Here is a 12,750-nt window from a genome sequence, read left to right as displayed (position 1 = left end):
GTCTGATGACACTGCGTCCTGTCACACCGTCTCACTATTCAGTGACTATCCTGCTTTGTCACAATCTGCATGCTGATAGCTGAACAGACACAGTACAAGGCCACGTATAGTGTAATACCATCAATCGCAACAGTACAACCTCTGTGGAACGCTTTTAATCATAATTTGTGCTGTAGCCTTTCAGGACTGCATTATAATTCCTTTATATATGTAAACAAGGTTGACAAACAGCCAACAAATCTAAGATAAAATGTAAATTTTAGGTAAGGTCATATTTGTTGTATAAGGAGTAATGGGTAATAGTTGCATTACATTGAACAGGTGTGTGAAGTTCTCAAGTCACATAGTGTAAAGAGCCTGAAAGATGCACCATGTAAACCTGTCAGCACCTCTAATTAGGAAGGCTGTAGTGTACGTAACCACAGTGCAATCCACTCTGTCAAATCTAATCTTAGTTAACTCAACTAATTGGCAATAAAGACCTGGTCTAAGAAAGGTCAATGCAACATCAACTAGGGCTGTAACTAACAATTATTTTCATAAACAAATGAACCTGCGGTGTATTTTCATGATCAATAAATGAATTGTTTAGCCTAACAATTGTCAGACGACGATGGAAGCCCAAAACTGCGAAAAGCAGCAATTCCACACATTTAAGCAAATGTTGAAAAATGACTCCAACAATGTATCAATTATCAAAACTGCCAATCTGTTGTTGAGGTAATCAATTAATCTAATAACTGGTTCTGCTCTAAACAATAACCAAATCAAAAGCAAGTCAGATTGCAGTAGTAAGATTTCTTAGGATTACTCACAAATGTCATGCTATAAAAAGACCCAATACAGCTTCTGTTATATAATAAGGACTACATCAAAAGAAACAGGTTTTATTGCTTTTATTAATGAAGATCACCACTTTTCTAAGAGGAATTGTTCAGTTCTCGTGATTGGTGGAGAGTCCATTGAAGGACCCTCAGGTGACACAAACATGTGAGTCACACAAGAATAAAACAACCCATTCAATTTCCCTTGAAGTAGCCCTTCTTTGATGACATAAACATGTTGCCATTTATGGCCTGTAGGTCTGTCTGAAAGCAACGGGTCTGGCTCTCAGGAGTGCTCTGGACAACAAAGATGCAAGCAGTTGTTAAACTCGGTGTCAAGGTTTAACGGAAGCGTGGTTCTGGCAGCATACACGTGGGTTTCCAGGCAATGAGTGTTTGGTGTCAAGCAAGTTAAAACTGACAAGCGTCCAAATAAAGATAAAGGCAAATAAAGATGCTACCACGATGCAAGAAGGAAAAAGGCCAATGACAGCAGGTGTGACATCGGCACAGGGAGTGTTATTTAACCTGACACAAATGGATTTTGAGGTCAAACTAAATCAATGCTGTAACTTATTCTTACAAAAGGGCTGAAGCCAATTGAAAAAAGTAAGCCCAAAAGAATACAGTAGGTTAAAGGCTGTCTGATCCTTTGATTTTGTAACTTGGGTAAAGGGGAGAAAAACACACAGCTAATTCAGTGTGGAATGCAGGAGCTGTGTCATTAAGCTTAAAAAAAAAAAAAAAAAAAAAAAAAAAAAAAAAAAAAAACTTGTTTCACAATAAACATATTTGAAACTGAATGCAGGCATATTGTATGCTGGACCAACTCCTGTGTTTGTGCTGTCTTTGCATGTGTTTCTATCTCTCTTCATCTCTTCACTGTGTATATTATGTAAACCTAAAGAAAAAAACTAACTAATAGAATACAGGATGGAGGCTCAAAAAAAAAAATCCACTCAGAAAACTACTTAAAACCCATTTAAAGAGGTGTGAGGGAGCTGTGTGAGGAAGAGAGCGCACCGGGGACCTATGCTTGTAATTTTTTATGTCCTGCACATGTACTAATAGCACTCTACACTACACTGAGAACGACAGCTGTGTTGTTAAGTCCTTGTTCCAATTTGACCCCATTTCACGTCATTTTTTGCACAGAAATGAATCAAGCTGCATACAGTCTAATGTCTCAGTCAGTTGTACCAGTACCTGAGAAGAGTGGGCAGAAGAGTGTGGGTGGCTCAAACCTTTATCACATTACTACACTTAACAACATCCGCGTCTTATCTGTCCTATCAGGTTTTATGATGTTGCTCTCAGCTTAAGTAGCTTCATCACAGGTCAACCTTATCTGCCTCGTAATGCAGTACATATTAGCAGTTTTCCCTTTCACCACGTACAGAAAAACACATACCAGGAAAAACCCCAAGAGAAGATGGGTTTTGTTAGCAAAACTAAAATGTGTGTTGTTGTTTTTTTTTTTTTTACACATTTAGAAACGTATCCAGCATTAACAGATCTATGTACACATTTACAAATCTGATTACACACACACACACACACACACACACACACACACACACACACGCATTAAGATACAGTTACACAACTCTCCACACACATTTGCAAATCATTTTTGCTACAGTAATGATCTCATAATTTATAACCTTAGAGTAGTTGAGGCCTAAACATCAAATGATATTCTGAGAATAATGTGATAAATAAATGCCAGAGAAGATGCCTAACCTCCAGTAAACCGTTGAAAGAAATGTTGATGACAACCGTAAAAAGAGCCTAACTGCAACATAAAGTTGGTATTATGAGAGACTGAATAGAGTTGAGTGATGAATGTTTGAATGCAAGGGAAAAGAGGCATGTGTTGAGTCCATGCTGTTAGTCACTGCAGTACTCTATCTGGCAGGCGCCTCTCTTTCATGCTCTCTATCTTGTCAGCCCACTTGCCTGACTTCTTCAACCATTCTCACCCGGTCTCACTAATTGTAACTCTCAGTTTTGATTACACATACAAGTGCGCATTGGATAGGCGGCAGAAGATTTACAAAGGCTACATTATCTTTTGCAAAAAAAAAAGAGAAACATTAAAGTCAAACCAAAATTAAAGCTTTGTCACTACAATGACTTTAGCAAGTATTCACCTCTTTGTAGTTTTGCCGGTGCAACAAACAATTTTTTAAAACAGCTATTTCACACGGGCTAATTGGTCTAATTTCAGCATAACGATTCTTTGTTTTAAGGGTAATGGATAGTCAATAAACATTCAATCACAGAAAACCTGTTGTTTTCCCAGTTTAAGCGATTCAATAGGACCATAATGTCTCACGGGAAAATAATGTTAAACATTTGATACCATTAATTAAACTGCTTATTTAGGTCAGAATAAGACCTTGTGAAATTCTCATTTACATCTTTAGATTTCCCTTTATATATCAAAGAAACATCATGAGCAGGGGTGTGTAAACCATCCTCCATATGTATATTAAAATGTGTTTTAGGGTCAGGTGGCTACAGAGCTTGTCCAAACTTTGAGGATACCAATGGCGTTTTTCCACTGCATGGTACCTGCTCGACACGCCTCAACTCTACTCGCCTTGTTTGGTTTTCCATTGCAAAAAAAAAAAGTCCCTGGTACCTGCTAACAGGTACTATTTTTAGTACCTCCTCAGTCGGGATTCCAAGTGAGCTGAGTTTTCATGTCACCAAAAGGTTACGTGAAAACCTGCAGACTACTGATTGGTCGGAGAGAATCCTCACTGTTCAATGCGTCGTCATTGCTAGCAACAGAAGGGGATGTCCTGCCGTGTTGACGTAGTTAATCCAATGTTGTTGTCTTTTTTGCTGCCTCCAGCTTCTTTGGAAACTAAATTTGTCTTCTGGCTGTGGCAACAGCCACATGACAAGAATCAAAAACAACACGCCTTCGACATTCTGTGCGTGTGTTGCCTTAGGTCACGGCAGTTTCCTGCCATGACGACCAGCCACGCTCGCCTGAGATGGTGTTAATCTGCAACATAAAAAGGAAGACGGGGCACCGCGGCCAAGTCGAGCTGAGCCAAGCAGGTATCGAGTAATGGAAAAACGCCACAAGTCAAGGTAAAACAGAGCAATTGGCCCATAGTGAATCTAAAACAGGTGTTACCTCCATCATGGATCCACCAACACTTGACCTACGGCATAGTCTGCAGAGCACATATCAGAGGCTACTCATTCCTCCGTCCGCTGTTTGCACAGAATGCACATAGTGATGAATAGCCCCACAGAGTAATAATAGTCCAACTTGAACTAAGGGCTGATCCTAAGGAGCTGTTGTGGATAGGCAAAGGCTCATTGTTCTACTAGCAACCCTGCAGCTGTAGGAGACACAGAGTGTACTGTACCATGGGCTGGTACTGGCCTACATTACACTGTTTCCCTCAACAATGGGGAGGAGGGGAAACTCATCTAGACACCGTACTGGGAACTGTTTCCTCAGTCTTTTGGTCACCTCAAAATGCAACCGACTGATCGGTTTCAACTACTTTTGAAACGCTTACGGTCTACTGACAACTTTTTGAGATGTCTATCGCAGAAAAACCACTGACATTTTGTCCACGAGATGGTTTGTGTACAATGGGAATGCAAACTATGCAAACTCACTGGAAATGGCTGCACATGTGACTACAGGAAATATGTAAGAAAGTTACACAATGCTGACAGAGGTCTGCGGTCATTCATGCATGTGAGGGACACTGTTCCTCAAAATCAAACCTTACAGACTAAATAATGGAATGGAATAATGAAATGTAGCTTGAACTTCACAAAAACAAAGTTGGGAACAGGTTCTCATTTGGCAAGTTATTTTTTAACTGGTTTATAGTCTTCAGCATTCCTCTACTGAGGGATTTGGTTTTGCTTCAGAGATTATATGTTACTCCACCTTCTGCATCTTGAACTTTGCCCCTACAGCTACCATCCTCTTAGACAAGGTCAGCTCAATAAGTCCTGGAGAGAATGACAAAAGTGAATATGGCTCTTATGGAGAAAACCTCCACACTTTGTGCTTTACCACCATGAATAGTGAGCACATTTTGTGCATCAGCCTAGTCCCACTTTAATCTATAATTAAAGAGAATTTAAAGTAGTGTAGCCATAAATGGAGGATGGTTTTCCCAGCCAAGTGCACATACGCTGTGTGTCCTGTTTCTGTGTGCGACAAATCACCAGATTCAGCTTTTTAGATGAAGGTGCTTGATCTAGCTGCTTTTTCTCTGTAGGGTATGGGTTGTAACTTAACTGCAAAACACAATAGCTCTCACCCCCACAGCTGGCAGAGAGCCATGCAATACCAACAAAAGCCATTTACAGTATATCCTAATGCTGACGAGCTTTAAAAATCCCCATCTCCGCTACAGCCCCACTGATGACATTATCTTCAATAATGTAGTGAGCTTCACTGGATGTAATTGCTGTTTAATTAATTATCCTTAGAGACTGCATATGAGGGCAACGGACAAAGTACAAATGTGGCTCTTTTCTGCTTCTTCTCAGATGGCATGTTTGATTTGGGGTTGGGTTTTCTCACCAAGCGTCCAACTGACAAAAAGAGAGATTTTTCTCCCTGTGCCTGAGCCAAACCACCTGCCTAGCTGGGGGTTTGCGGTGGAGATAATCATTGTAGGCGGTTGTTTAACCTAGGTGCTCATGCAAGCGTGTGTGGGAGGAGGCACGTTTGTATGTCTTCCAGAACTCATTAAACACTCAGATGGACTTTTCTATTCCTCTTTTTTGTGTCAGTGAGAACCCTGTCATTTCCGGTGATGATTTAAAAAAAAAAAAAAAAAAAAAAACTGGTATAACAAAAACCTCACAGATGCTGGCATCTCACCTCTTCCCTCTCTACTAAGACACAGAGAGTGAGATATAGACGGGAAAAAGAAAAACATCCCCCCACACATCTCAGCATTCTCTTCACATCTCACTGCGAATGCTCTCTGGGTGATGCTAGAGCTGGAGCATGGCACATAAAATCTCTGGGATGATCCTTTATACATGTATGGATGACGGGGATGCATTTTGAGTGCAGCTTGCCTGGCAAGGATACGTGGGTCAGGGAAAGGAGGAGCGATGTGAGGAGAATGCAAAATAAATGAAGCAACCTGAATTATTTAGAGCTACAAACTGAGAATTCAACCTAGCTTTTAAAAGAAAGTGGAAAATTGCCCACAAAAAGCCATCCCTGGTCCCCTTGTATCCAACCTTACCCACCCACTCCCATGTAAGCTACTACAAGAAGCCTAGAAATCTGTCCATTAGGTGAAGAAAGAGATGGAGGTGCAAAGAGGCTAAAGGTCCACCCCCTGGTTTCACTCTAGTTTCTCGGGTTTGAGTCACGCAGGGCTATCCGTACTCTACCATTATACAGTATTTCATCAGCACGCTATCCCACCACCAGCCGTTTATTTCTTCACACTGCCTCCCTCCGCACACTACATATATTTATATTCCTGCTGTGTGTTGCAGATGATCTCCTTTGGCTGGGTTTCCATTACTGGGCAGAGTGCAGGAGACCAGATGGAGAGAGGATGGAAGAGAAAGAAATCAGAGTAAGCAATTCTGTTCACAAGCCAACTCACAGTGCAAGACTAATGGCGGCAAAACTGAGCACAGCTCTAATCCATACGCATCTCTCCTAGTCAAACAGACCTGATAAATCAAATGGCCCTACATGCCTTGTATGGTCTGTGGCCTACAGATGGCCCTCTTAACCCAACTGCTCACCCAAGAGTGACATCTCTGTTGGAGGACTCTTGTATCTCATTGGTTAATAAAAGCCCCTAATACATTTCCAACAGGTGCTGCTAGCGGACATAAAAAAAATAAGATTGACTTGAATGCAATATAAAAATCTTCACCTCTGCCTACCCATAGCCCCACACCCCCTTGCTTCTCATCTGTCCCTGAATCTTGCTTTGTTTGGTTTGGTTTAGTTGTACATTGTTTTTATTATCTTCCTGCCCAGTAAAGCAACTTTGAGTTTGTGAAAATCCCTATATAAATTAAATGTATTATTATTATTATTATCATTATCCAAAAAAACAATAGCTACATTTTACATTAAGTGCTTGAAATCCTACTCATTACCCTAACACTTGCAGGTGTGATGAAGAACTGTAATGTACAGTTGTAAATATCTTCTTTTAGGGAAAAGTGACACCGGGTTCTCAACCGGTTATGTTGTTTACTTCGAATCAAAATCCCCTAAATGGGCAGGTATGCGTAGTGTGGGTGCATTGCAACAGCATAGTTTGTGTGCGTACCCAGGTTTGTGTGAACATTACAGACCTGCGATTGCTCTTTATTGACCTGAGAAACAGGTTTACAGAGCCCTGGGGCCTTCCAAACGCAGCTGGCATGCAATCTTTCAAACATAACAACGTCTCCTGCCAGGTGAGGGCCTGGTTTCTAGTGTTTGGGTCACAGTCAAGTTGAGACAGATCTGAGATTGGCAGGCGTCACTGCATCAGCCTGCTCTAGGATGGTTAGACTGAAGAGAGCTGCAGAGGAGGGCAGAAAGGTGAGGGGGGAGGCCCCACCTAGAGAGGGGAAGCCCTGAGTGGTGCACAGGACCTAAAACAACTACATTAGCATGACAGAAAGCTACATAATGAAGCCACACCCCTAAATGGTGTACAGTACTTTTAAAAAGAGCATAGCATCAATGGTGGAAATAAACTGTGAAACTGTCAGGAGGTCACTAGAGTGTCTATGAATCAAAATCTAAACCACATGGGAAAAACTGTAGGCTAGAATCTCACCAACGTCATTTGATTAAGGTACACTTTCACATGGTATTACTACTACTACTGAGACAATAGACATTACAATACGTTCTACATCTTGTGCCTAAATGACCCAATCTTCAGGCTGCCGTTTAAATGCCGTCTTAGCTTATGGTGCTGAATAAAAAACAATTCTTCACACACTGAATGTGAATCAACAACCATTAAAAAGTCCAGCTGACTTTTCATGCGTTTTAAGTTGTCATTTTTAACTTGTCATTTTTGGATTTAGGGCATAATTATTTTTAGATTAATCATTTTGTAAATTAAGCATCCAAAAATAAAATTCTAAGATATACAGTTTACTTTCATCTAAGAACAGCAATCCTCACAATCGAGCAGGTAGAATTAGAGAATGTTTGCCAATTTTGCCTAAAAAAGGCCTTCAAAATGCTTGCCGTTTAAATAATCAATTAAAAGACTTAATGTTTCAGCACTAAATCCTCTTATTGTTTAATCCAAAACTCAAAGCAATTCCGTTTACATGACCATTTCCTGCCTTTGTGCACAGGGTCAGAACACCTGTCGAGCTTCAGTGTACTGCATTGCTGAGCAGAAGAATATTTGCTAAAGTATTACAACACAGTCAAAATCTAAAACAGAAACTTCACACATGGGAGTTCAACCGAGCTACAAAGTAGGAGGAGGCAGTCTGGTTACCCTGGTGTGAATAGATACTCAGGTGATGCCTGAATGATGGTGTTTTCATGTGTCCGTGCTGTTCTCCTAGCAGTCAAGGCAGGGGAGCTCCCACAATGACCACTATCACATTTCCGCCAGGCTCCACCTCTCTCAGATCATACTGCTGCCTTCAAGGGCTTGAGCGAACATCAAAGGCAACTGTGTGATTTTGCATTCCTGTCAGAGCATCACTACCTCTGGAGCTCCCCCCCTGATGAAAAGCCCAGCCATACTCGTATCCACAGCCATCTTTAATGATTTTCGAAAGACAGACTCAGGGTTTAGTGGCACAGTGCATCATAGTGGGAAAGTCAAGTGATGCACATGTACCCCCCGTGGGTAAGGAGAGGGTAGTGTGAATCAGAAGGCAGAGAGCGAGAGCCTCAGATAACGGCATTGTGTGCATCAATGACAATGTGGCTGGCTGCCGCACACAAAATATTATTTACAGCTTACACTGGAGAGAAATAACAGCAGCAATCATTTCCAGAAGGAGGGAAATCAGCTGACCTGGCAACATTTAAAGAGAGGCCAGGAGGAGGGTCAGGCACTATAATTATTACATTGCTTCCCCTTTTTCACCGTCGGTATCTATACTGCTCACATAGCCAGTGGGGGATTCAACCCGCTGGTGACAACAGGTATGGTGTATAAGAGGATGATAAATAGGCAGTAAAGGCGGTTTAGCATAAACCTGGCCTTGCAGATAGTTCAACTAGCCCACTCATGGCTGATTAACGTATGAGAAGGGCAATGAAAACCAACGGATGAACTTTAAAAGGGTATGCATTAAATTGCCCAATTGTGAAATATGATGTCAAAGCATTTCACGCTGGCAAAATACCAAATTCTTCTACTGAACAAATCCATGGCTGGATGCAAATTAACATTGGAGCAAAGATGGACTGTAGTGCAAATAGAAACCACTATTATGCACTCCAAGGGCTATATATTGATTATTATCAGCATTTATTAATCTGTGGATTCTTGTTTTATGTTAACCAATGATCCAAAATAAAAGATATGAAAACACTGGAGAGCAGCAAATCCTCAAATTTAAGAAGACAGAACTAGTGTATTTAGTTTTTAGCTGGTTTTAAATGTGTTGCTGATTTTCTGTAGCCTATATCCATTCTTTGGCTAATGGTTTCAACTCTAGAGCTAACCATACATTATGAGAAAAGGGAAAGGCGTATCTTTTGATGCAGGTCTTTGTGCCTTTAAATAGAGTGCTTATTTTTAGCTTTTGGGACCCCAGAGAAAAGCAGTCCAGGTCTCTTGAGACAGGTCGATGTTCTCTCAAATAGAGCTTTAGCTCCAGGGCTGTTTTACATATACAGGGGGAACTCACTGTACATTTGATGATACGGTTGTTAAGAAGGTGAGTTTACATGGTGAGATGTAAGACAGCAATTCAAGTCTGTGACCTGAAAGCCTAGCTAGTTTTATGACTCGGAGTTTAGCTAACATCAACTTGCATTTGTCGTGACTTCCTGGCTGGCAACGAACTTACCAAGCAGTTAGCTAACTGTCTCACTTAAAAGAGCAATGAAGTGAGACAACGGCTGTTTCGCGTTGCCAGGCAGTGTGAAGTAACAGTTTGTTATCAGTTTCTCACAAATTCTAGCGAAAATGGGAAAAGGAAATGACTGGAAAGGCCAGCTTAGCTACATTCTTTCAGAGTAGAATCACTGCAATTAAAAAGCTAGCAAGAACAGCAAAATGTCATAAGCTAACAGTGTGTGTGTATGTGTGTGTGGTGCCAGGCACACATACCAAACGGTTCAGTCTTCTCCGTAGCATCTTCTTGTTTTTATCTTCTTTGATTTCGCAACACTGATGAACTCCGCTTCAGCTTCTCCGGGGAATAACTTTACATGTATGTTAGTTAACCTGCTAGCTCCTTAGCTATCTATTCTCTACTCTAACGTTAGTTCTACCTATATGAAATACCGCAGCGACGCTACATCGTTTCCATTTTGTTTGATTTCGGCATCTTCGCACCATTCGCATTCTTTCCCCCTGAATATTTTCCGCGTTGCGGTGTACTAGTCGCGCTTCCCTTTGCTCAAGGCTGAAACAGTCCCTGACATTTCGCTCTGTGCCCTGTTGCTTAGACTCGTACAAATCATTTATAGCTCTCAAGTCGGCCTCCCCGTTGCCTCGCTAACTGCCACAGACACCCTGTAACTAACTTCTGTTTCCAATCCCTGTGCTGAGGTCGCCTCACCTTCCTGTCAAACAAGTATTACTCCAGACCCGCAGCAACCCAGCAGCCAGCAATCCACAAACGTTCCCACGTTCACAAGCTCCACCCGGTGAAGGTGCGGCGATATTCGCTCACAATGTATTATGGGTAATGTGGTCTGAATTGTCTGAACTACAAGCTTTCATATTTTCCTGCATGTTCCATAGAAAAGAGGTAGAAGTTTGTGATTGCACTTCATGGATCATAGTAAAGGGCAAAAGTTTGGAATCACCTTCTCATTCAATAAGTTTTCTTTATTTTCATGACTATTTACATTGTAGATAATCACTGAAGGCATATGGAACACATATGGAATTATGTACTTAACAACAAAGTGTGAAATAACTGAAAACATGTCTTATATTCTAGTTTCTTCAAAGTAGCCACACTTTGCACACTCTTGGCATTCTCTTGATGTGCTTCAAGAGGTAGTCACCTGAAATGGTTTCCCAACCGTCTTGGAGGAGTTCCCACAGATGCTTAGCACTTGTTGGCCCTTTTGCCTTCACTCTGCGGTCCAGCTCTCCCCAAACCATCTTGATTGGGTTAAGATCCGGTGATTGTAGAGACGTTTCACTCCATCACTCTTCTTCTTGGTCAAATAGCCCTTCCACAGCCTGGAGGTGTGTTTGGGGTCATTGTCCTGTTAAAAAATAAATGATGGTCCAACTAAATGCAAACTGGATGGGATGGCATGCCGCTGCAGGATGCTGTGGTAGCCATGCTGGTTCAGTATGTCTTCAATTTGGAATGAATCGCTAACAGTGTCACCAGCAAAGCCCCCCCACATCATCACACCTCCTTCTCCATGCTTCACGGTGGGAACCAGGCATGTAGAAACCATCCGGTCAGTTTTTCTCCGTCGTGTAAAGACCCGGCGGTTGGAACCAAAGATCTCAAACTTGGACTCATCAGACCAAAGCCTAGATTTCCACTGGTCTAATGTCCATTCATTGTGTTTCTTGGCGCAAACAAATCTCTTCTTCTTGTTGCCTCTCCTTAGCAGTGGTTTCCTGATCCGTGTAGTCTCCTCTTAACAGTTGATCTAGAGATGTGTCTGCTGCTAGAACTCTGTGTGGTATTCATCTGGTCTCTAATCTGAGCTGCTGTTAACTTGCTATTTCTGAGGCTGGTGACTAGAATGAACTTATCCTCAGCAGCAGAGGTGACTCTTGGTCTTCCTTTCCTGGGGCGGTCCTCATGTGAGCAAGTTTCGTTGTAGTGCTTGATGGTTTTTGCGACTGCACTTGGGGACACGTTCAAAGTTTTTGCAATTTTCTGGACTAACTGATCATCATTTTTTAAAGTAATGATGGCCACTCCTTTCTCTTTACTAAGCTGATTGGTTCTTGCAATAATATGAATTCTAACAGTCCAATAGGGCCGTCGGCTGTGTATCAACCCAACTTCTACACAACACAACTGATGGTCCCAACTCCATTAATAAGGCGAGAATTTCAATTAATGACTCTGACAAGGCACACCTGTGAAGTGAAAACCATTTCAGGTGACTACCTCATGAAGCTCATTGAGAGAACACCAAGGGTTTGCAGCTCTATCATAAAAACAAAGGGTGGCTACTTTTGAAGAAACTAGAATCCAAGACATGTTTTCAGTTATTTCTCAGTTTTTTGTTAAGTACATAATTCCACATGTGTTCATTCATAGTTTTGATGCCTTCAGTGATGATCTACAATGTAAATAGTCATGAAAACAAAGAAAACGCATTGAATGAGAACTTCTGCTCCTTGAAATCCTAGCCTGTGGGGCGATACAAACTTTTTGTTTCGGAAATAATCCTCTCTTTATTTTGGAGTACAGGTGGAATTATCATTACAGGCTCATTCAAGTAAACAGTCTTTTAAAAGTTTTCAAACATCTTTCCCTGAAAGGTCTCACTTCTTATTGGCAGAGAGAATATCACATGAAGTTTGGGAGATTGAAAAGTTTCAATTCAGATTGTATAAGAAAAAAAAACATCTGTATGTTTGGCTACTGGTGTCATCAGATATAATGTGCTGATGTGGTGGAAAAACTACTGTTGTGGCAAAAGTTGAAACAAAGACATGCAGAATAAGCTGAAATTCCGTGGAACAAGGAACAGAAAAGAACTATCACCCTAATATTTGAGGTTAACAGTGACTTAGTTCTTGGAATGCCTCAT

General features: G+C 41.3%; 1 protein-coding gene across 8 annotated transcripts in view; it reads right to left on the bottom strand.

Annotated features, from left to right (window-relative positions):
• The window catches only part of atp11c (ATPase phospholipid transporting 11C), a 39,261-nt gene extending 28,604 nt beyond the window's left edge, over positions 1–10,657 (bottom strand). For 4 of the 8 annotated variants that reach the window (XR_004658378.1, XM_034884512.1, XM_034884510.1 and 1 more), the window contains exon 1: positions 10,115–10,657. Coding sequence is in view for 7 of the 8 variants with exons in the window: in XM_034884512.1 (XP_034740403.1) it covers positions 10,115–10,141 (27 nt within the window). In the remaining variant the exon portion in view is untranslated. The remainder of the gene's footprint in view (positions 1–10,114) is intronic. The other 4 variants (XM_034884508.1, XM_034884509.1, XM_034884514.1 and 1 more) reach the window with 1 other exon arrangement.
• Positions 10,658–12,750: the final 2,093 nt, after the last annotated feature.

This window comes from Etheostoma cragini, chromosome 10 (assembly GCF_013103735.1).
Source record: "Etheostoma cragini isolate CJK2018 chromosome 10, CSU_Ecrag_1.0, whole genome shotgun sequence".
NCBI lineage: Eukaryota > Metazoa > Chordata > Actinopteri > Perciformes > Percidae > Etheostoma > Etheostoma cragini.
The sequence above is the reverse complement of the archived record's forward strand: the minus strand, read 5'-3'. Positions and strand labels throughout refer to the sequence as shown.